Source organism: Mustela lutreola, chromosome 11 (genome assembly GCF_030435805.1).
Source record: "Mustela lutreola isolate mMusLut2 chromosome 11, mMusLut2.pri, whole genome shotgun sequence".
Taxonomy (NCBI): Eukaryota; Metazoa; Chordata; class Mammalia; order Carnivora; family Mustelidae; genus Mustela; species Mustela lutreola.
Genome location: NC_081300.1, coordinates 89,580,136 through 89,602,151, shown reverse-complemented (window position 1 = coordinate 89,602,151; position 22,016 = coordinate 89,580,136). Strand labels below are relative to the sequence as shown.

General features: G+C 49.3%; 1 protein-coding gene across 2 annotated transcripts in view; it reads left to right on the top strand.

The window, feature by feature from the left end:
- The window catches only part of RNFT2 (ring finger protein, transmembrane 2), a 68,000-nt gene that overhangs the window by 1,990 nt on the left and 43,994 nt on the right, over positions 1-22,016 (top strand). For both annotated transcript variants that reach the window (XM_059139203.1, XM_059139204.1), the window contains exons 3-7: positions 476-534; positions 5,348-5,826; positions 6,214-6,290; positions 9,563-9,663; positions 12,845-12,998. In XM_059139203.1, the coding sequence (XP_058995186.1) occupies positions 476-534; positions 5,348-5,826; positions 6,214-6,290; positions 9,563-9,663; positions 12,845-12,998 (870 nt within the window). The remainder of the gene's footprint in view (positions 1-475; positions 535-5,347; positions 5,827-6,213; positions 6,291-9,562; positions 9,664-12,844; positions 12,999-22,016) is intronic.

The following is a 22,016-nucleotide window of genomic DNA, read 5'->3' as shown; positions in this document are numbered from 1 at the left end:
CCATCGTATTACATGTGAGGGCTGGAAGGTAGCTTTGGTTCTCGGTCACACCACATCCCCAACCCCCCAAATTAACAGATGGGGAATCTGAAGCCACAGAGAGGTTGCTGATTTGTTCAAGCACAAATCACACACGTTAGGAGCAGCATCAGTGCCGAAGCCATGCCTCGCACTTCCATCCTCTAGCACCTCCCTGCTCCACATTTCATAGCCGCCTCTCACATGAGGACGTCTTCCTCCGCCTCTGGGTGTCAACATCCTTGTCTGCAAAATGGGGTGATAACACTTTCCTCCCTGGGATTGAATGTTGAATGAAGAGTTGGATGACTTAAAAGATGCAAGCTGGGTTTGCAGCATGTCAGAGTTCTGGGGATGCGAAGTAGGAGTAATAGTACTTGTTTACAGTTGCCTGGGCAATCTGACCGGCAATGGGAATGTTGAGAGATTCTGCCTCATGCCATGTGTTGACTTTCAGGTCTTAAGGAAAATGCAGAGACGCCACAGTAGTAACACGGATAACGGGCCACCTGAAAGGTAGGTAAAAACCTCTCCTGGTTTCGTTCTATCTGGAGGCTCTGGATTTCAGGTGGTCTTAGGCAACCCAAATCTGAGTGAATAGTACCCACCCTTCAGGGTTGCTTGTGAGATGATCAAAGGAGGTCTGGTTGGAAACTGCTTTGCCCAGTGATGGCACGTACTTCTCAATACAGCAGCTTGCTGTTGCTTTAGGGTAATTTCCAAAGCCTATGGGACAGGGGATCCACTTGGCTTATTGCATCAGTGATTGTTCCCGTTGATTTTAACTTAGGTGAGTGAGTGAGGACACAGAGAGGCTAACAGCGCTGAGAGAAGATTTTTATTATTTATCTAACATATTTACATAACATAAATGTTATTTGTAATTCCCAAGAGGGCGGGGCACACCTTACCAGGAGGCACCACTGTCAGGAGGTAGGAAGAGACAAGGAGTAAGCACAGGCCACAGCTTTTATTAGCAGGTGCCATATAGATAAATAGAAAAATCTGTGAAAACACTCATGAGCTAGCATTACTGTCTAGTGAAGTTTGAGAGACTCCACACCATGGAGATGTATTCTCATGCTAACACTCTCCACCTGTGCTACACACACATCCCAGGAGGGGGAGCTGAGCTTCTCATCTTCACATCCCATGGGGGAGGGGGTGCTGCAAGCCCAAGGTTGACGACGAGGTCATAGTGTGTCTACCAGTCCCATTAAAACTGAGTTTTACATCATCAACCCTGCCAGTTCTACAAGGAAGAGCATTGGCCTTAAGTCAGAGGACTTTAGCCAAAATCCCAGCTTAGCCATTTTCTACCTGTGGTGCCTTTGGCAAGGGATTCCACCCCTGGACCTCAGTTTCTCCCCCGATAAAATCCATAATAAAACTCAGGGTTGTTGATGAAAGAGTATGAAAATGCACAAACACGGCCTCTGGCTTGTAATAAGCGTGCCTCTTGGAACTTCTCGAACTTCTGAAGACAGAATCGCCATCTGCTCTTGAGTGAACCATGGGGTCTTGGTGGGCAGAGACTGCAGCAGAAAAATAATGGCCACCATGTATTGCGTGCTGACTCTGCACCTCCCTCACACTAGCCTGATGAGTCCGGGGCTATTTTTACCGCTCTTTTTATGGTTGAGGAAACTGAGGCTGAGAGAGGGGAAGTAAATTGCTTGAAGTCACATAGCCAGGAAGCAACAAGCTGAGGTTCAGGCCCAGCCCATCACCACCCTCAACCCCCCCATCGTTCAAGCTTTGTGTCCCCACATTATGATTGCATCCTATCTGGGTCGATCCTCTTCTCCTGGGCTGCCTCGAATTCTAGCCCTGAAATGGTTAAGTTGGAAGCACAGCCTTGGTCCTCCAAGGAATATGCTTTCCCATTTAGGCTGAAATCTCAGCTGGATACTGAGGAGGGGCCCAGGGAAAGGAGGCCCGCTATAAAAAGCCCTTTGGTGGGTTGAGTCTTCGCTGGTTGCTCTAGAGGCCCCCTGAGCCCAGTAAACTCCATGCTGTTGAGCTCAGGGGGCCAGGAAGGCTTTCTAGGGCCCATTGGCGGAGAGAGGCTGTCCCCTAGGTGGGTCAGCATGGGCACCTGCCAGGACTACTGCTTTCTGAGCTCAGTTTCTTAAAGTGCAGAGAAAGCTCACGGCCCCTTGAGGGTCACAGCCATGGTGTCTGTTGTTGTTGTTACTAATATTATTTTTATTGTTATCCCAAGCCCAAGGGAGTAGGACCATACATCTCGTGGGTTTGGGGAGCCAGCAGGGATAGGCCTTGGGGAGGGAGAATGGGTAGCCATCTCTAAGCTCCTTCCCTTGCACCAGGTTTATGATCATTACTTCCCAGGTCAAGTTTATGGAGCTAGAGAAGCCAGCCCTGAGACTTCTCCAGGCCAGCATTTCCCCGGCTGGGTTTCACAAGTGTCCTCCAAGATGGTAATAGGTTTCCCACAGAATAAAAGAATCCCATGGTCAGATAAGGTTGGAAAACACTAAGTTTCAACAAAATTAATTTTTTCTTCAGTTGCAGGCCTTCTCAGTGCTTTTAGTAAGCCCATTCATTCATTCTTTCAAATAGTATTTATTGACGATGCTGTGTGTGCCTGGTGCATTGTGCTGGGCAGGAGAGAGACAGTAGGAACAAATAATCGTGATCTTTGACCTCTTGGAGCAAGGCCTAGGCTAAAATGCTGTTCTTGGTGCTGGACTGAACGTTAGAATCGCCTAGAGGGATCTCACAAACTGGAGATGTCAAGGCCCACCCCCAAAGATTTTGATTCAGTTGGTTAACACTGGGTCTTAGGCACCAGTATTTTTCAGAAGCTCCCCTGAGCAATTATAAAGTGCCTTCAAGGTTGAGAGTCACAGATAGACAGTGAAATGACAGTTGGGGTCAGTACCAGGCAGTGGGTCAGGATAGAGTGAAAACACTGTCATTGTCTGGGAGGTAGAAAGGACACCACCAAGCAGGAGAAATTTTAGCTGCAATCTGATGAATGAGCATAGGTGACCCAGGTGGGATGGGCTGGGGGTGGGAAGACATCCCAGTGTCTGTGCAAAGACCCTGCGGTAGGAAGCCCTTGGGCAGTGAGAACAAGGCACATGATGGCACTGGAGTTTGGACCCAGAGCATCCAGAGCATCTGACAGTTTTGTCTCTCTGAGCCTTGGTTTTTTAATCTGTAAAATGGGAATGATATTCATCCCAGTGGGTAGTGTTTATGTGAGCCTGCAGAAGGAAGTTTAGAATGGGAAGCCCTTTTAGTGGGACAGTGAGATAATCAAATACGTGTTTTTTTAAATGATCCTGGTCTCCAAGTAGAGATTATGCAGTCTAGTGTGATGCTCTTGGATGAAAACTAGCACATGTTTACTGACTACCTACTGCGTACCCCAGGTTGTGGGGCCCACAGAGGGTGGCTGGAACTCAGCTCTCACATCATTGAGGTCGTGACATATTTTAAGTACCCTAGAGGTCTGGGAGGTGCCTTGGAGGCGAGCGAGGGGAGGGAGGCTCTCTGCTCCTCCCCCGACAGGTGTGACAGGTGCACACCTAGCAAATCAGTTCTTGTTTCCACATCGTGCTCCCATTTGAAAAGGGGGCAAGCCCAAGAGAGATGACCTCCAGACCTCCTGGGTGTGGTGCAGAGCATACCTTGTTTGGGGTTCTCCATTCTCGTAGGGGTAATTCTGGGCTCTCTGCTCCTCCACAACATCTCTCAGAGAGCCACAGAACCCTTAGCCAGGTGCCAGTACAGGAGGCCGTGCTTGGAACTAGAGAAGGAAGTTGGCCCTGGGGGTCCCTCTAGAAAGATTTGAGGTCATCGTTCCCATAAATTGAGCACCTGCTCTGAGCTGGGTACACTGAAAAGGCTGTGCTAAATTCGATCGCACAGGAATTCTGTAGAGGAATGGTGCTTCTACCACCTTCCGGTGAGAAAAGTGAGTGCCAGATTGCTAAGGCCCCTAGAAAGCATGGGGCTGGGGTTTGAATGTGGGCTCTTCTGTGGAGTCTTCTTTTTTTTCTTTTTTTAAAAGATTTTATTTGTTTATTTCACACAGAGAGAGGGATCACAAGTAGACCGAGAGGCAGGCAGAGAGAGAGGGGGAAGCAGGTTCCCCACTGAGCAGAGAGCCTGATGCAGGGCTTGATCCCAGGACCCTGAGATCATGACCTGAGCTGAAGGTAGAGGCTTAACCCTCTGAGCCACCCAGGCAGCCCTCTTCTTGAGATTACTATCTGCTACCCTCCAAATACCAGCTGTGACCAAGGCCGGGCCCTCTTGGAAACTGGGAGTTACCAAATAATACAGGGCCAGGGTCCCTGGGTTCCTGAGGTTATTCTAGAATCATAGAATCTGTGTTGGCTTTTCAGTAGAGTAGAGTAGTAAAGAAAGCAGGCTCTGGGGGCGCCTGGGTGGCTCATTGGGTTAAAGCCTCTCTCTGCCTTCGGCTCGGGTCATGATTCCGGGGTCCTGGGTTTGAGGCCCACGTCAGGCTCTGTGCTCAGCAGGGAGCCTGCTTCCTCTCTCTGCCTGCCTCTCTGCCTACTTATGATCTCTGTCTGTCAATAAATAAATAAAATCTTAAAAAAAAAAAAATCAGGCTCTAGAGTTAAGTTGAGTCTCTCCTGCTCTGTCCCTTACCAGCTGTGTGACTCAGGACGTGTTACTTTCTCTGTGCCTCAGCTTCTTGATCTGTAAGGTGGGGCTGTATTAGTACCTAACTCACAGGGTTGATTGGAGGGTGTCATGATTCAATCAACGGGAAGCCGTTAGAAAAGTATCTAGCACACAGTAAATTCTCCAGGAAGATTATGACCCTGTTGTTGGTGCTGTCTCAGTTTTCCAGGCCTTCTGTGACAAGATACCGCACACTGGGTGGCTTAAAAGTTAGCAATTTATCGATTTATCGTGTCACTATTCTGGAGGTTGGAAGTCCAAGATAAAGGTGTGGGCGGGTCAGTTTCTTCTGAAACCTTTTTCCTTGGTTTGCGGATGGCTGCCTCCTTTCCCGGCATCCTCACATGATCATCTTCCTGTGTGTGTCCATGTCCTAATCTCTTGTTGTAAAGGCACTAGACATATTAGATCAGGACCTACCCTAAAGCCCTCCTTTTAACTTAATCACCCACTGTAGGGACCTCATCTTCAAATATGGTTGCTTTTCTGAGGTCCAGGGGTTAGGGCTTCAACAGAGGAATGTTGGGGGGGCATTTCAGCCTGAAACAATATTGGGATGTTATTTGCTCCCCAATCCTCTATGGGGGTGCCGTCTTTCTCTCCCTACTGACTTGATGGGGCTCTCTTTTCCTCCCTGGCCCAGAAATCGCAGCCAAGCACTCAGCTCTGAGGCAAGCGTGGATGAAGGCGGTGTCTTTGAAAGTCTGAAGGCAGAGTCGGCCTCCCCACCCGCGCTCTTCTCCGGTCTCCCTGGCCTCCCAGCGGGCAGCCTGCCGACCACCCCTTTCCCATCCAGCCTGGTGCTGGGGGCGTCGGCCGGAGGTGGAGACGTGTTCATCCAGATGCCTACGTCCAGAGAGGAGGCCGGGGGCCGGGGCGAGGGGGGCGCCTACCACCACCGCCAGCCCCACCACCACTTCCACCACAGTGGCCACCGTGGGAGCTCGCTGCTGCAGCACGTGGGTGGGGACCACCGTGCCCATTCGGATGAGGGGGGCGACGAGCAGCCAGGGACGCCTGCCCCTGCCCTGTCCGAGCTGAAGGCCGTGGTCTGCTGGCTCCAGAAGGGGCTACCTTTCATCCTGATCCTCCTGGCCAAAGTGTGCTTCCAACACAAGCTTGGTGAGTCCGGGCGTGGGGGCATCGCAGGTGTGGCAGCCTGGGGCTTCACCTGTCAGGTCGGGGGCCCTTCATCCCACAGGCCAGGGCAGGGTTGCAGAGGCCTTCATGGTACCCAGTGCTTAAGAATGTGGGATTCCAAGTCAGACCTGGATGGCAAGCCTGGTCGGGCAGCTGTGTGACCTGGGACAAGTCACTCACCTTCTCTGAGCCTTTGGCGTTCTCTGTCCAGTGGGGGTTGTCGTTGGCCTTGCAGAAACTTCCTTTGCTGCTTGGTTGGCATGAAGGAATAGAGGGTAGTGACTTCGTGATGTTGCACACGGTGCCTAGTAAGCTAGGGCCGGGCCCGAGGAGTCTGAGAGGATGGCGCAGACCTCTTCTGTCCCGCAGGCATTGCCGTGTGCATCGGGATGGCCAGCACCTTCGCCTACGCCAACTCCACGCTTCGAGAACAGGTCTCTCTGAAGGTGAGTCACCCAGCAATCCAGTCTCCTAGGCACCTGTCACACGTGACCACAAACCCCATGGCTTTAAACGATACAGATTTACTCCCTGATAGTTCTGTTGATGAGAAGTCCAAAGTGGGTCTTTCCAGGTGAAGATCTGCTGTCAACATGACTATTCTCTTGGGAGGGTTCAAAGGAGATTACCTTGCCTTGCCTTTCCCACGTTCTAGAGGTCACCCAAATTCTTTGGCTCGTGGCCCCTTGCCGCCTCCTCCGAGCCCACAACGCCACACCTCTGTGCCCACCTGTCTGTCCGTAGTCACATCTACTTGAGAACCCTCCCTTCTGTCTCCACTTCTGCTTTTAAGGACTCTTGAGATTACACTGAACCCAGCTGGAAAATCCAGGAGTCTCCCCATCTCAGGGTTAGCTGATTAACCATCTAAATTCCACTAACATAGCCACAGGTGACGGGGCACCTGGGTGGCTCAGTGGGTTAAGCCGCTGCCTTCGGCTCAGGTCATGATCTCAGGGTCCTGGGGTCGAGTCCCGCATCGGGCTCTCTGCTCAGCAGGGAGCCTGCTTCCCCTCTCTCTCTCTGTCTGCCTCTCCGTCTACTTGTGATTTCTCTCTATCAAATAAATAAAATCTTTAAAAAAAAATAAAAAAAAATAAAATAAAATAAAAAAAAAACATAGCCACAGGTGATAGGGACTAGGTGATAGGGACTGGGATGGGGCCGTCCCCAGGAGGCCCCTCTTCCGCCTGCCACTCCTGGGCAGATCCCCAGTTGTGCTGTCCTTCTCCCACACCCTCCCAACAGCAGTGTCTCCCCCATGCACCCTTATCTACCTGGCCACTCCCACGGTTGAGGCCATCCTGCTGATGCTGCGGGTCCACCAGTCTCACCATCCAGCATCACCACCATCTAACCTCCGTGCGGCACTAACCAGGCCGAGCACACAACTGGGCGGCCGGCGGAGCTCATCTTGCAGATTTGTCTCAGCAGCCCAGGAGGGAGGCAGAATCCTTCTTAGCTCATTTTCCCAATGAGGAAGCAGTGGCTCAGAGACACTAAGTGCCTTGTGTATGAGGTCACACAGTCCCTGGAAGTGGTGGTGTCAGGCTGTCAACCCAGGCCTCAGGCCCACAGGCTGTGTTCACCCCCAGCTGAAATCCCAGCTCCTCTGGCCACCAGCATACAGGCCCTAGGATAGGTTACCTTGGTGATCTCAGTCTCCGGTGCCACCCTGGAAAGTAAACCATTCACACCAACTTCATACATGCGTGGGGGGGGGGCGTCAACTGAGATAGTGTTAGGAGGTGTTTAGCACAGGGCCTGGCGTACAGGAAACATTTAATTGAGCTACTTTTAATAAGCCTATGCCTTCTACTCTGCGTGTGATCCCCTAACAGCCACCATGCTCTCTGGTCCTTCTCTCCATCGTTTTCTGGTGCTTTCTTAAAACCATCTGGGCCTCTGTGAGACACAGAAGGCAGCTCAGTCTCCCCTTGACACTCGAGCACATTGAGGTCCAGAGCTGGGCCTGGAACCATAGGTTTCTTCTTGACCCTCAGTCTCATCTTCTTCATACAGACTCCTCCTGCTGTTATTAGAACAGCAGGCTGAACAGAACTATGGTAGCACACTTTGGGGGGCTCTCCCTCAAATACAGAAATATCCAAATGGTACCTTGGCTTAAATTTTAGGGCTCAGAGGATGCCTCTATCTGTGGATAGATGTTGTAGGTAGAAATCATTGAACCCTGTGAAGACACAGCTGATGTTTTGCCTGTCTATACACACGTTTTCCATGAAAGAGATTCTGCATGACTCTTAGTAAGTTTAGAAATATCAGCTTACTGCTGGAGAACTCTCCCCTTTTGTCCTTCAGAGTCTGGCTTCTCAGGGCATTGCTAATTCTCCGTATTCCACCTCTGGTTTGGATTTACAGGGGGATTAAACTGGAATCCATTATTTATTGGAGTAAGAAGGGCCGCTGAGTAGATCATTCACATGGATAAGAGCAGTTGTTTGGTTGAAGGTGGTTTCTAGGGTCATTAACCTTGACCGCTCCTGGAATAATGGGTGGATGGAGATGCATTTATTTTGTCTACCCTATGGAAATGTGCTCTGTAACCATGCGTGAGACACTGAGCTGTGTCTGGAGACAGTGGAGCATTTACCAAAACCGCAGGGAAGGTTACACTGAGAAAGTTATGACCTCATCTCATTCCAGCAATGCAGCTGCCCTGATCTAGGAAAAGATGAGCTTTTGGGAATCAGCAGCGCAGGGGTCTGCGTGAGTCTCCCAGACTTCACAGGCAGGAGCACACCCTGCCCGGCCCCTCCTCTATGTATTCCCCGGGATGGCTCTCAGTCTGAGAAGCTACAGGAAAACAGGAAACCAAGAAGGTTTTCCAGTTGGCTTTCTGGGGACTAATCAGAAATGAGGCTGGAGAAAGAAATAGGGGTGGTTTGGGGAAAGACTTTGTTGGCCACGTGTGTGAGCTTGAACTGAAGCCTGTGACCATGGCCCTGCGTTGAACAGTCAGGCCAGGAGAATAACCCCGAGGTCCAGGCTAGAAAAAGGGAGAGGAGAATTGGCCAGCCTATAGATCTGAATCGACTGCTGGGTTGTATAGTCTGAATCCTACATCCTGCCATTTAGTGAGTCGAAACACGAGCCCATACCAGACTGAAAGTTTGTGTTTTTGGATTTTCCTTCCTCCTTAGCAGAACTCTTGTTTTCAAGTGAGGGTACTGAGGCGTAACACATGTGCCCTTGAGCAAGAACTGTTTCCCCGCTCTGTGCGTCCCCAGTCCTTACAGATCTCCTTACAGGAACTGTGAACCAACATTGACTGCATGCAGGCACCGTTCTAAGCATTTCTTGTGAAGCGGTTCTCACAACTCTAATGGAGTCCCACTATGTACCCATTTTACAGATGAGGAGAGGGAAACACAGAGAGTTTCAGCAACTTGCCCAGCCCTGCCGTTACAGATCAAGTGTTTGAACCCAGGCCGTCTGGCTCCAGAATCCATGCTAACCATAGAACCTTCCTGCTTTTTCACATAGCAGGTTCCACATTTCTGTCACCTTCTCTGGGACCACCCCTTGGGTTCCAGTGGGATGGGAAGATGCCAGTGCCCTTCCCTTCACCATCAGCCCTACTTCTTCTAAACATTTAAGAAAGGGAAAGTGGCCACTTGTCAGAGAACATTCTGGAATGTTTTGCCATGTGCACCTCTGACATTGTAGCATCCCTACAAGTCTCTTGCTTTGTCTCCAGGAAAAGAGATCGGTGCTGGTCATCTTGTGGATCTTGGCCTTTCTGGCGGGGAACACCCTGTATGTGCTCTATACGTTCAGTTCCCAGCAGCTGTACAACAGGTGAGTGGGCAGGGGGGTCTGACCTGTGGCGGGAAGGTGGGGGGGTTCTTTGCTGGGCTTGGGGCACATAGCTCCTTTATTTGAGAACGATGCAGCAGCTCTGTGTCATCTATAAGTTTTCAATTCCACCCTCTCATATATATATATATATATATGCGTGCTGGAGCAAAGCTCTCTAGTGGAAATATACCACAAGCCACATGTGTGATTTACGATTCCTAGTAACCACGCAGTGGGTAGGTGGGAGAGGGCTGACCAGGAAGGGCCTGTAGGACTAGGCTGAAACTCCAGCCAGGCTTCCAAATCATGTCTGTCCCTTTTAAAAATGGACTTTGAGGAACGGGCAGTTTCTCTGCTTTCTGGGACCCCTCCATAAAAGCAATTTGGGGAGTCAATTCTAAGGCATCAAGATACATCGCACACGCTGCTTTATTGTCTAGCCCAGATTATCAAGGTCCTGGTGGGTGGAGGGTGGAGGAGATAGCGTTTCCCAGAAACATGGATGAATTCCCAGCTCATGCCATTCTTTGGGCATGATCACATTCACAGGCTCAGACCTCTGTGCCCCCATCGAACCAGGGCTGTGTCAAACTGGCAGCACAGAAAGAGAAAAGCTTGGGAGAAAAGCAACAGAGTTGAGCCCCTTTCCGTAATAATGTCATCAGTCTAGAGTGATGTAAGTGATACCCATAGCCATTATCTTATTTTACCCTCCCAGTGACCCGGCAGGGTATTGCTGGCCCCGATTCACAGGTGGGGAAACTGCAGCTTCATGAAGTTTTTCCTAATGAGCCTTAGTCCTGATAGGCAGTCTTTGACAGTGAGTTTGAATCTTCCTAGGATTTGAAATCTGATGACCAGCATCCTTCCACTTATCAGCTTTGTGCCCTTTGGCAAATAATGGAAAATCCTTATGCCAGTTTCCCCATTGTGAAACCGGGACCAGGTGATTCTTGCCTTATCCACCTGACAGGCTAATTATTTGGAAGGCCAGATGATATAATACAGGAAGAGTACTGGGCAAACTGAAACCCGGATATACCATAACGCTCTCATAATTAATACTATTCTTTCATGATAAATTAAAGTCCATTAAAGTTAATAGTGAACGTTAAAAAATAAATAGACTTGGGCACCTGGGTGGTGCAGTTTGTTAAGCATCTGACTCTTTGTTTCTGCTCACATCGTGATCTCGGTGTCCTGGGATCAAGCCCCATGTCAGGCTCTGCCCTGGGTGTGGAGTCTGCTTAAGATTCTCTTCTTCTGTGCCCTTTCCCCCGCCATGCGTGTGTGTCGTAAGTTGTGCTCTCTCTCAAATAAATAAATGAGAACCTTAAAAAAAAAAAAAAAGAAGAAGAAGGAAGTAGACTCAGCAATCAATCTGCAAAAACACTTTGGCTCTCCAAAAAGCAAAAACAGGGGGGAAAAAAACCTAAAATGGTAAACTACAACCCAGACAGGTGAGTCTAACACCAGCTGGTGTCTGTGAATGAAAGCGGGAGGCAGATGTTCATTGTACTGCCATCACAGAAGTGTAACAGAGAAGCAGAGCCAACCAGCCCAGGGTCCCAGGGTAGGACAGGAGCGAGACAAAGGGCACTCAGAGCTTCTAGCCTCTCCCTGAGTTATGACATGGATGACCGCTCCAACCTGGAAGCAAGGCGTCCTCCAGAGACAAGACTAGAATGCGAAAGGACATAGATGGTATCGGGAGATGTGTATAATATATATCTTCTATATATTGTATTTTATATAATAAGAGGGCCCAGTTTGTGCTATTTCCTGCCAGCCCAGCAGAATAGGTCAGAAGCATTCAGAAAGCATCCTCGCTGGGCTCTGTGCACTGTTCCTTGCTTTACGGGGAACAGAGAGGACTTGGAGTGGCCTTCGCTCAGAGCCTCAAATCCAGCAGGAGGAAAAGTGAGTGGACCAGTGCAGTTTGGATGCTGCTTCCTATCCTGGCTTTCATTCCAGCCCAAGAGCTGTGGGCGGGCGACTATACCTTTTGGTGCTCTAGTTTCTCGAGCTCAGATGGGAATAATCATAGCACCTGCCTCGTAGGGTCTTTGGGAAAATGAAATGAGTTAAGACATGTAAAGTCTGTAGGATCAGCCAGCAATGATGTCAACAGCCGAGCTATCCTAGCTGTTATGTTATTATTATGAATAATATCATCACTCTCAGAGACGGTAGAGAGTGTGTGACTCGAAGTGTGGTCGAAGTTGGAGAATGGCTTGTTGTCTGTGTTTAACAAGGTAAGTGCAAAAACTGAGTGTGAGGTTAACTACCCTGGGTAAGTTGGGTAGACTGGGTTTATGTACTCTGAGTAGCGCTGCTATGGGGTAAAGATTGAAAGCGCTAACTATAGCCAGGACAACCCAGGTCCGTATCCACCTGTGTCCCTTAGTATTTGTGGACCTTATGTATGTTACTTTATCTTTCTGTGCCTCCGTTTCCTCACTGTTAATGGGGTCGTTAACAGTGCCTACCTTGTAGAGCTGCTGTTCCTTTCACTGCTCCACGTGGCAGGTCTGTAGTATGTCTGTTATCTCATCGAATCCCACCAATAACAGTGTGAAGGAGGGAATGAATCCCATTTTGCAGAGAAAAACACTGAGGCTTACAGAGATAACATTATTCACCCAGGGTCAAATAAATGGAGGAAACTGGATTCAAATTCAGGACTATCTGATATCAATGCCCATAAGCTTATCATGCCATGTGACCTTGGGCCACTTACTTCACCTCTCCAAGCTCTCCAGGCAGGACAATGAGACACCGTGAGCAGAAAGCTTAACACAGTGTCTGCACATCCGTTGCTCTCCTCCCTGCATAGTGCTGGCCAGCCTACCTGCCTCCCTCCCTTTTGCTTCCTCTAGTGAAGCCTGTTGTGGACTCATAAAACTGGAGGACACCTTAACTAATGAGGCTCCTGGCCAACCTCGCTGCAGAGCCCTTAGGGGAATGGAGGCTCAGAGAGGTTAAGACACCCACCCGAGGTTGCACAGCAAGTTAGTAGCAGATTCAGGAACAGGATACAGATGTCTGATTCCCAGTTCAGGGCCCTGTCTACAGATACTTACAAGGCTCCCAGAATGGATAGAAGGAGCCGCCAAGGGCCAGGGATCCTAAGCGAGCATCTGGACTCTCTGAGCCATTTCTCCCCCACCCATTCCACCAGCCTCATATTCCTGAAGCCCAACCTGGAGACGCTTGACTTCTTCGACCTGCTGTGGATTGTGGGCATTGCTGATTTTGTGCTGAAGTATGTCACCATCGCCCTCAAGTGCCTCGTCGTGGCCCTGCCCAAGATCATCCTGGCCGTCAAGTCCAAGGTAGGCACTGGCTGTGGCCACAGGTAGCCTCAGTCAAGCCGATCATATGGGGGACTTGGGGCACCTTAAGAGCAGGTATGGGCAGAGCTGATATCACCATATGAAATAAACAGAGCCTGTCACCCACCCCTTACTGTTCCCTGAGTCCAAGTGTATTCTTTGTTGTCACCACCATCCTCTACTCGGCAAGGGCACTTCTTTTTTTTGTTAAGATTTTATTTATTATTTGTCAGAGAGAGAAAGTGCGTGTGCGCGCACAAGCAGGCAGAGAGGCAGGCAGAGGCAGAGGGAGAAGCAGGCTCCCTGCTGAGCAAGGAGCCCAATGTGCGACTCTATCTCAGGACCCTGGGATCATGACCTGAGAGGAAGGCAGAGGCTTAACCAACCGAGCTACCCAGGTGTCCCTGCAAGGGCACTTCTGAGTTTCATTGTTCAAAACTGCCCTTCATGCGATTTTCATCTAAATGTCACCTGAGAAAGGAAGAAAGCATGTTGACCTGCCCTGGGTCCTGCTTCTCCCAGGGAAGGATGGCTGTCTTAGGTTTCAACTCTGTGACTTTAGGAGTGTTGTTTTTTAAAGGGTACTGAGGCTCAGAAGAAACAAACTCCATGTGAGGGATGCCTGCCACACCACAGGCTGGGGTGTGGTGGCAGGGGTGCTTTGCCTGCAGGAAAGGCCTGCAGGCAGGTGTTGTGGTAGGTAACTTGCAATTACGAGGACTGGGCAGAGTTGGGAAAAGACATCATCTTTAAGGGTTAATTAACGCCAGTGCCTCTGTAAGAAGACTCGAAGCAAGGGAATCTGGGCAGAGGGAGATGCACTCAAAAATTTCTGAAGACTCCTACTTTCCACTCTCTAAAAGAAGCCATCTTTTCAACTTCAGAAAGCCCAGAATTCATCACAGGTCTTGGCTGGCAGGAGAGCAGGTTGGAGCTGGCTGTCCATCTTGAGAGCCCAAAGCCATTGGCCAAGTGCATCAAAAAAACACTGCCATGTCCCTTCTCTCACACACTCAATACTTCTGACACCACATGTGTGGGTGTCCCCACACGTCAGGCAATGCTCTGATCGCAGCTCCGTGTCCTACAGTTCAACTCAGTTCTGACACTCTCTGCCTGGAGATAGGATCCTATCCCACACATGAAGGGCTTAGTCCCACAAGACTGTCCCCACCCCACTTCAGGTACCAGCTGCCAGGCCAGACTGTCACCTGTGCTTTGTCTAACTGGTTATCAATCAGAGTTCCCTGACCCACTCCTCAGGCTCAGTCATTTCCTAGAATAGCTCACAGAACTCAGGGAAACACTTACTTTCATTTACCTGCTTATGGTATCATAAAGGGTATGATAAAGGATACTGAGGAATAATAGCCAGATGAGGCACATAAGGTGAGGTCCAGAAGGGTCCTGGGCACAGGCGTTTCTGTCCCCATGGAGTTAGGGTACAGCACTCCCCCAGCTTGTGGACATGTTCACCAACCCCAGAGTTCTCAGAACCCTGCACGACTGGGATGTTTATGGAGGCCATATCACATAGGCGTGATTGATCATTACATTTCCAGCCCTCTCCCATCTCTGTAAAAAGGGAGGTAGGGCTGAAAGTCCTAAACTTCTACCACGGTGTGGTTTTTCTGGTGACCAGCCCCACTCTAGAAGCCTACCAGGAATCACCTCATTAGAACCAAAGATACTCCAGGAAATTCCAAGGGATTTAGGAGCTCATTGTCAGCAACCGGAGGTGGAGACAGTAGAAATATTTCTTCTTATTTCACACCAGAGCAGTCTGTCTGATTTTGCGCCCCCCGCCCCCAACATCTCACCTTCATTACCCACCGCATGGTTTATTCAAGTGAACCAAAATCTAGGCTAGGGTGGTTGCCTTAGATGAAGTCACAGGTCTGATGCCCAGAGGCAGGACCAGGGAATCTAAAATGGCGTAAAGACAGAAAAGAGACCTGGAGAAGAAAGAAGAGCAACAACAGACAAGTCTCAGCAAGTCCTGAGATGCCTCCCCACTTGCCCTTCCTAAAACCATCATCACCACTGCCCTCTGCCTCCCAAGCTCACGCCGAGTACCAGGTCGGCAGCAGGGACTTGACAGTGGGAAGCAGCGTGGCCCGATGGTTAGACACGTGAACTTTAGCATCGGGCACGTCAGCATTCAGGCCCAGCTATAACCCTTCTCAGCTACGTGACCTCGGGTGGATTACTTAGCCTCTCGTGGCTCAGTTTCCCTGTCAGTAAAATGGAGATAATAATTGTACTGGATGTCTTCCTCTGGCCCCTCCAGATACACTATGCACACTGAGAATACCCAGAGAATCCAGGGTAATCTCCCCATCCTAAGATCTTTAACTTAGGCACAACTGCTAAGTCCTCTTTGCTGGGGAAGGGAACATTCACAGCTTTAGGGGATCAGGATGGGGACATCTTTCTGGTCATTGCTGTTCTGAGTGTTTTATACACGTAAGCTCATTGAGTCTGCACCACCCCATGGAGTAAGTACTGTCATTTCTACCATTCCCTTTCACAGACATGGGAAACAGCTCTGAACACACAGTTCCCACCATGGGCAGCCCTCCGCAGACAGCTTTCTGTCGGGGGCTAATAATTACACCCTCTTCTCACCCCTTCCAACCTAGGGGGATAATAACTCCCTGCCTGTGGAAGTTTCTCTACCCCTGGGTGCCTTTCCTAAACCCTGACCACCCCTTTATAAAGAGTAGATGTATTAAACTCTTCTTCAATTAATAAACAGCCAAAAGAATTAAACCCCCTTCACCGAAGATCTACCAGTAGCAAATAGGTACCTGAAAAAATACTCGGCCTCATCAGTCTTTAGGAATGAAAACCACAGTGAGGTGCCAAGCACCTGGGTGATGGTGGCCAAGGTGAAAAGGCCAGACCACACCACATACCACGTGTGGGCAGAGCTGTGGGAGAACCGGAACTCATCCGCTTCCGGTGGGAGGGTAAGTGGTACCATCCGCTTTGGAAGCCAGTTTGGCAGCTTTTTAAAAGGTGAAAGATCCAGCTGCTGTAGGATTCAGCCCTCCCACCCAGAGACAGCCACCCAGGAGGAGTGATAGCTCACGTCCTTCTGAAGACTTTTGTGTGAATGTTCATACAGCTTTATTTGTAATATCCATAAACCGGAAATCACCCAAATTTCCATGAATAGGTGAACAGAGAAACAAATTTTGGTGTCTGCATGCCACAAAATACAACTCAGCCATGTAAAGGGATGAACTACAGGTGACCCTTGAATTACACGGTCTTGAGCTACAAGAATCCACTTACACATGAAGTTTTTCTGATAAATACAGTACAGGATTGTTAACTTATTTTCTCTTATGATTTTCTTTTTTTTTTAATTTTTTTAATATTTTATTTATTTGACAGAAAGAGGGGGAATGCATAAGCAGGGGAGTAGCAGGTTCCCTGCTGAGCAGAGAGCTCTAGGCGGGACTCCATCCCAGAACCCTGGGATCATGACCTGAGCCGAAGGCAGATACTTAACCGACTGAGCCACCCAGCGCGGCCCCCCCCATGATTGTCTTAACGTTTTCTTTTCTCTGGCTTACTGTGTTGTAAGAACGCAGTGTAAAATACGTACAGCATACAAAATATGTGTTAATCGGCTTTATGTTACTGGTAAACAGTCTGGCCAACAGTAGGCTTTTAGTAAAGTTTTCAGGGCATCAGAAGTTCTATGCAGATTTTTGATGGCACAGAAGCCAGTGCTCCTGATGCCGATATCATTCAAGGGTCAACTGAATTGATACAAACATCATAAACGAATCTTAAAATAGTCACTAGTTATGCTAAGTGGAAGAAACCATACTCCAAAAAAAGTGTGCCTAGTCTAGGAAATGGAAGGTGACAGAAAGCACATCAGGTCTTGCAATTTCTGGGGCTGAGAGATATGTTCACTGTCTTGGCTGTGGTGGTGCTTTCACAGGGGTGGGGGTAACAAGCTTCTCAAATTACACACTTTAGGAGGAGGGGCTGCTGCTGCTTCTACACTGGCTTCAGTCCAAGCTCCTCCCCAGCCTGGGCTGCTATGGTCGGAGGGTGGCCCTAACTGCTTGTCCTTGGGGGCCTCCACTCAAAAGTCCCTTCTAGATTCCTGAACCTTCTCCTTCATAGCACTGTGACATTTTGGGATTACCTGTTCTGTGATTATTAAGTTCACTTCCATCTTCCCATATACAGAACATCCGTTTTATCCCCCCGGCTTGTCTGTAAGACCTAGCATGGCGGTGCCCAGAGAGTAGGGCTCTGTAAACAGATGGGTGAGCGACATGGCGGAGAAACTGGAGTCTCACGCAGTCCCTGCCCCGTGCCTTTGGTTGATTATCTCCAGACAGAAATAAGATGGGAAAACTTTTCAGTGTCCAGTGAGGGCAAGAGACGTGAACCCAGCCACATGAAGAAGCTAGCTCAGCATCGACTGCCTGGAATAATAATAATATCTCACAATTATTGAGCACCAACTGTGTACCTGAAACTTCTGTGCTAAGAGCCCTTCATGGATGAATTACCTTATGTGGCCCCTTGCTCTTCCTCTTAGGTGGGTTACCATTACTCGCCTTGATGGATAGGAGATGGGAGGTTGAGGGGACAGATGGCTTCTCGGGTCCCACGGCTGTTACCACTTTGTGCTGGAGCCGGGTTTCCCACCCAGGGCTCCCAGCTTCATGGCCCATGCTGTACCTCAAAGTGGATGTGGGAGAAGGGTCAGGAAAACAGGTGGTTAATGGTTACTTACCACAGTGCAGTCTGGTTCTTGCTAGATTCTTTGTCATGTCCTGACTCCCTTCAGGCACTCATCAGCCCTCTGAGAGGGAATTCATTACTGCCTCTTTCTAGATGGAAAAGTCAGTGTCAGGGTCCTGTAGCTGCTATAACAAATCACTGTGTGTCCGGTTCCTTTAAAGTACAGAAATTCATTTTCTCCTAGTTTCAGAGGCCAGAAGTCCAAAGTTAGTGTCACTGGGCTGGAATCAAGGTTGTCAGTAGGGCCGCACTTCTTCCAGATGGTAGGGGAGGATCCATTCCTTGCCTTTTCCAGCCTCTGGTAGCTGCTGGTGTTTTAGGCTTGTGGCCTTATCATTCCAGTCTCTGCCTCCGTGGCCACGTGGCCTTCTCTGTGTATGAAGTGTTCCTCTCCCTGTCTCTTATAAGGATACAGGTGATTACATTTAGGGTCCTGGATAATACAGGATGTTCTCCTCATGCCAAGAATATTAATAATTTCTTCAAAGACCAGCCCCCCCTTCCAGATAAGGTCACATCCACAGGTTCTAGGGAACAGGGGTCTTTCGACATTTCTTCACTGACTCTCCTGAGACTGAATGAGGTATGAGATGCCCAACCAGTCAGTTTTAAGAATCAGAGTAAAAATCCTTATCTTCTAAGTCCCAAGGCTGTGGCCACTGCAGGAGATCACCTGCTGGGCACTGAATGGACCATAGGCCAGAGCTCCTGGGCCTCTCCTGACCCTATCGCATTCTAGCCATGGGGGTTTGGGTGAGTCATTTTATGTCCCTGAACACACTGCATCCTGTGGAAAATTGAGATGTTAACAAAACCTCGCTTGAGAGACTGCAAAGATAAAGAGTCTTAATAGATATGGGATGAAACAAGGGGCTGGTTGGTGATTGCCTGGAGAGGAGGCAGGCAAGGCTTTGCAGCTCTCCACCGCTGGCCCCACCTACCTGTCCACCTGCCTTCTCCTTACACTTGGTTCTCCCTCCCCCCTGCGCCTCACCCTGTTCTCTATGTATCAGCCAGACTCTACTTCTTTCCTGTCTGTATACACGCCCACTAGTACCAACATGTGGCCAATGCTCTCCTTACCCTGTTTTCTAGATAAGAAGCCCGAGGCACTGAGCCATAACTGATTGGAAAGTTTCCAAAGGGGGTTATGTGGTGCCCAGTCTCCTACCCACTGCACCTGCTGGTCCTTCTGCCTCAAAGACCGGTCCCCTGCTTCATGTTGTCATTGATTCCTGCTCCTTGGATCACAGCCTCTTAGAAACCTTCCCTGCCTTTCAGGCTAGGGACGGCATCCCTGAGGAGGACTCCCAGAGCACCCTATATTCCTCCTAGCACTCACCACCCTGACTATGATTGCTGGCTTAATTGTTCACCTTCTCTGCTTGATTGTCACCTCTGTGACAGCAGAAATGAATGCATCTAGCTTGTTTGTCACTGGGTCGCCAGCATCTGATATGTGCTCAGAAGCATTTATTATATGTGTATGGGGTAGGTGTATGGGTTAATAGATATATCCATAAATGGATGAATTAGATGGCTGGATGGGTGGGTGGGAGGATGGATGGATGGATGGATGGATGGATGGATGGATGGATGGGTGGATGAATGGATGGATGGACGGATAGATGGATGGGTGGATGGGTGGGTGGATGGATGGATATTTGGATGAATGAGTGGATATTTGGATGGATGGATGGATGGATGAATGGATATTTGGATGAATGAGTGGATATTTGGATGGATGGATGGACTGATGGACAGGTGGGTAGATGAATGGTTCAGTGAATAAGTTGATAGTCTAGCCAGCTATACTAAATCTTACCACCTCCTCTTATACCAGCAGTGAGAGCTTAAATTCCTTTTCCAGCTCAGCTCAAATCTCTTGTACTTGGTAACTATCCAAAGAACTCTAATGAAGACACAGAAATCCACAAGGCAAAGTAGTACTTCTACATGCTGGAAAGGACCATATAGGGAGCCTCAAAGAAACCTGGAAGCCAAACTAATGATAATAAATGTGGCCCAGCATCACTGAACACTTGCCAGGAGCTAGGCTTTGTGTTAGGTGATATCAGTCATTCAGGAAATACTGCCTGAATGCCAACTGTGTTTCAGGCACCGTTCTAGGCACTGGGGTTAGATCAGTGAACAAAGGAGACAAAAATCCCCATACTCGTGGACTTCATAGTCTACAGAAGACATTGTCCCATTCAGTCTTAATCCTGGGATGATAGATGTTGATCTCTTGTCACGGAGCAGAAACTGGGGGAAATCACATACCAAAGATCACAAACCTCACAGTTAACCCCTAGCAGTAGGACGAGCTCACGTGGAGTCAGCCCTCTGAATGGGCCAGACATTCATGTCCTTCCAACATCTGTCTTACCAGGCAAGTGCTGCTGTTCTTGTGGGTTTTTTTGTTTTTTTTTTACCAAAGTCCTATTTACAGACTATGAAGTTAACTGATAATCATTGTCAAGTCTACAATTCAATATATTCACAATTATGTGCACCTGTCAACCTCTGTCTGGTTCCTTCTTGTCACCCGAAATGGAGCCTTCTCCACCTCACTCATGGTCAGTCCCTCACACGCACCCCTAGCCTCTGGCGGCTACTACTAATCTGCTTCCCATCTCTGTGGATTTACCTGTTCTGGACATTTCATATAAGTGGAATCATCTCTTGTCTGACCCCGTGCCTGGCTTCCTTCGCTATGCTCTTCCATTTGTAGCAGGTGTCGGGACCTCATTCCTTCTTACGGCTAAATCATATTCTGTTGTATGGGTCATGGGACCATTCTTTGACTTTTTGAGGAACTGCCGAGCTGTTTTCCACAGCAGCTATACCATTTTACACTCCAACAGGTCGATTTTATCCATGTTTTCCAGAGGAGAGAAGGAGCAAAGGGAGAGGTTAAGGGGGTATAGCCCCAGTCCACACAGCTTGTAGGTGGCTGAGCAGGGATTTAATTTAAACTCGGGGAGTTTAGCTGCAGAACCCCCTGCTCTGAGTTACTCAGCCATATTCCATATTCCCTTCTGGGGACGCTCCCTGGGGTGGTTTGGGAAATTGCTCCGAGCTGATTAGGGAGAGGGGTCCCCATACACCATCTACACACAATTCCAAGTTCAGACCGAGGCTCCTTCACTTCCTTCTTCAGACAGGCACTTCTGGGGGCGAGGGGGCGGGGATGGGACCCGACACCCTTTCCCTGTGCCACCGGAGGGTGGGCGACAATTATTAATGCCTCCCTGGCAACTGTCCAGCTCCCTTTCTCTGATTATTATTATTTTATTCGGCGAGATTAATGTGCCAGGTCAGAGCATAATCCAACCTGTAAAAAGTGATGTGAATAGTTTCCTCAAGATAAATTACAGGCTTGGAAAAGGTTCACAGCCTTTCCTTGCCTGTCTGAGTGCTCTTCCGAATCCTCATCAATCCTTGTCTGGGCAGAAGAAAAGGACGGGTCTTCATCTGCAGCTGGGAGGGGGGAGGGGGAAAAGAGCACATCTGTCAGGGACCCCTAATGGCTCACAGCACAGCTGCTCTGTCCTGCGCCTTCATGCCATCCTCTGAGAGGGTCGGTTGGTTTTTAATATGATAATTGTGATCCTGGAAGGGCTTGTGGCATTTGGATTTGCTTGATGGCTCCGTGGTCCCTGGCGTGTGAGGCTGGGTGAGCCGCCAGTTCCCGGGTGCCTCCAGACACCTGTCGAGAATCTTCTCACACCTGGGCCTCCCGGGGGAGCCGCGTTCTTTGGCCAGCAGAGATGGGGATGGGGTTAAGGATGGGAACCACTGGCCAGCAACCTCAACCCTAAACCATCACATGGGCTGGATGCCCAGAGCAGCCCCTTGTCGTCATAAATCCAGATAACTTATATAATCCATACGTCTTAGCTTTGCCTGCTCTGACTCCTACCCAGCTGTCTGACCTCATCCGCCATGACTCTGTCCCTTGTTCACGCTGGACCAGCCCACCGGCAACCTCGAGGTGTCCCCGATGCACCCAGTGCCTTCCCTTTGCACTTACCGTTCCCTCCACCTGAGGCAGTTTTTGCCCTGGTGTCCCCATGGATGTCTCCTTACCATCATCATTCAAGTCTTGCTCCAGTGTCACTTATTCTGAAACCATGTCACCTCCCTGTCCACCCTGTTGAAAGTGCTTGTCCTCAACCTGCGTTACCACACCCCCATTTTACTACCTTCCTTTGGAACCTAGAGTTCATGACCACT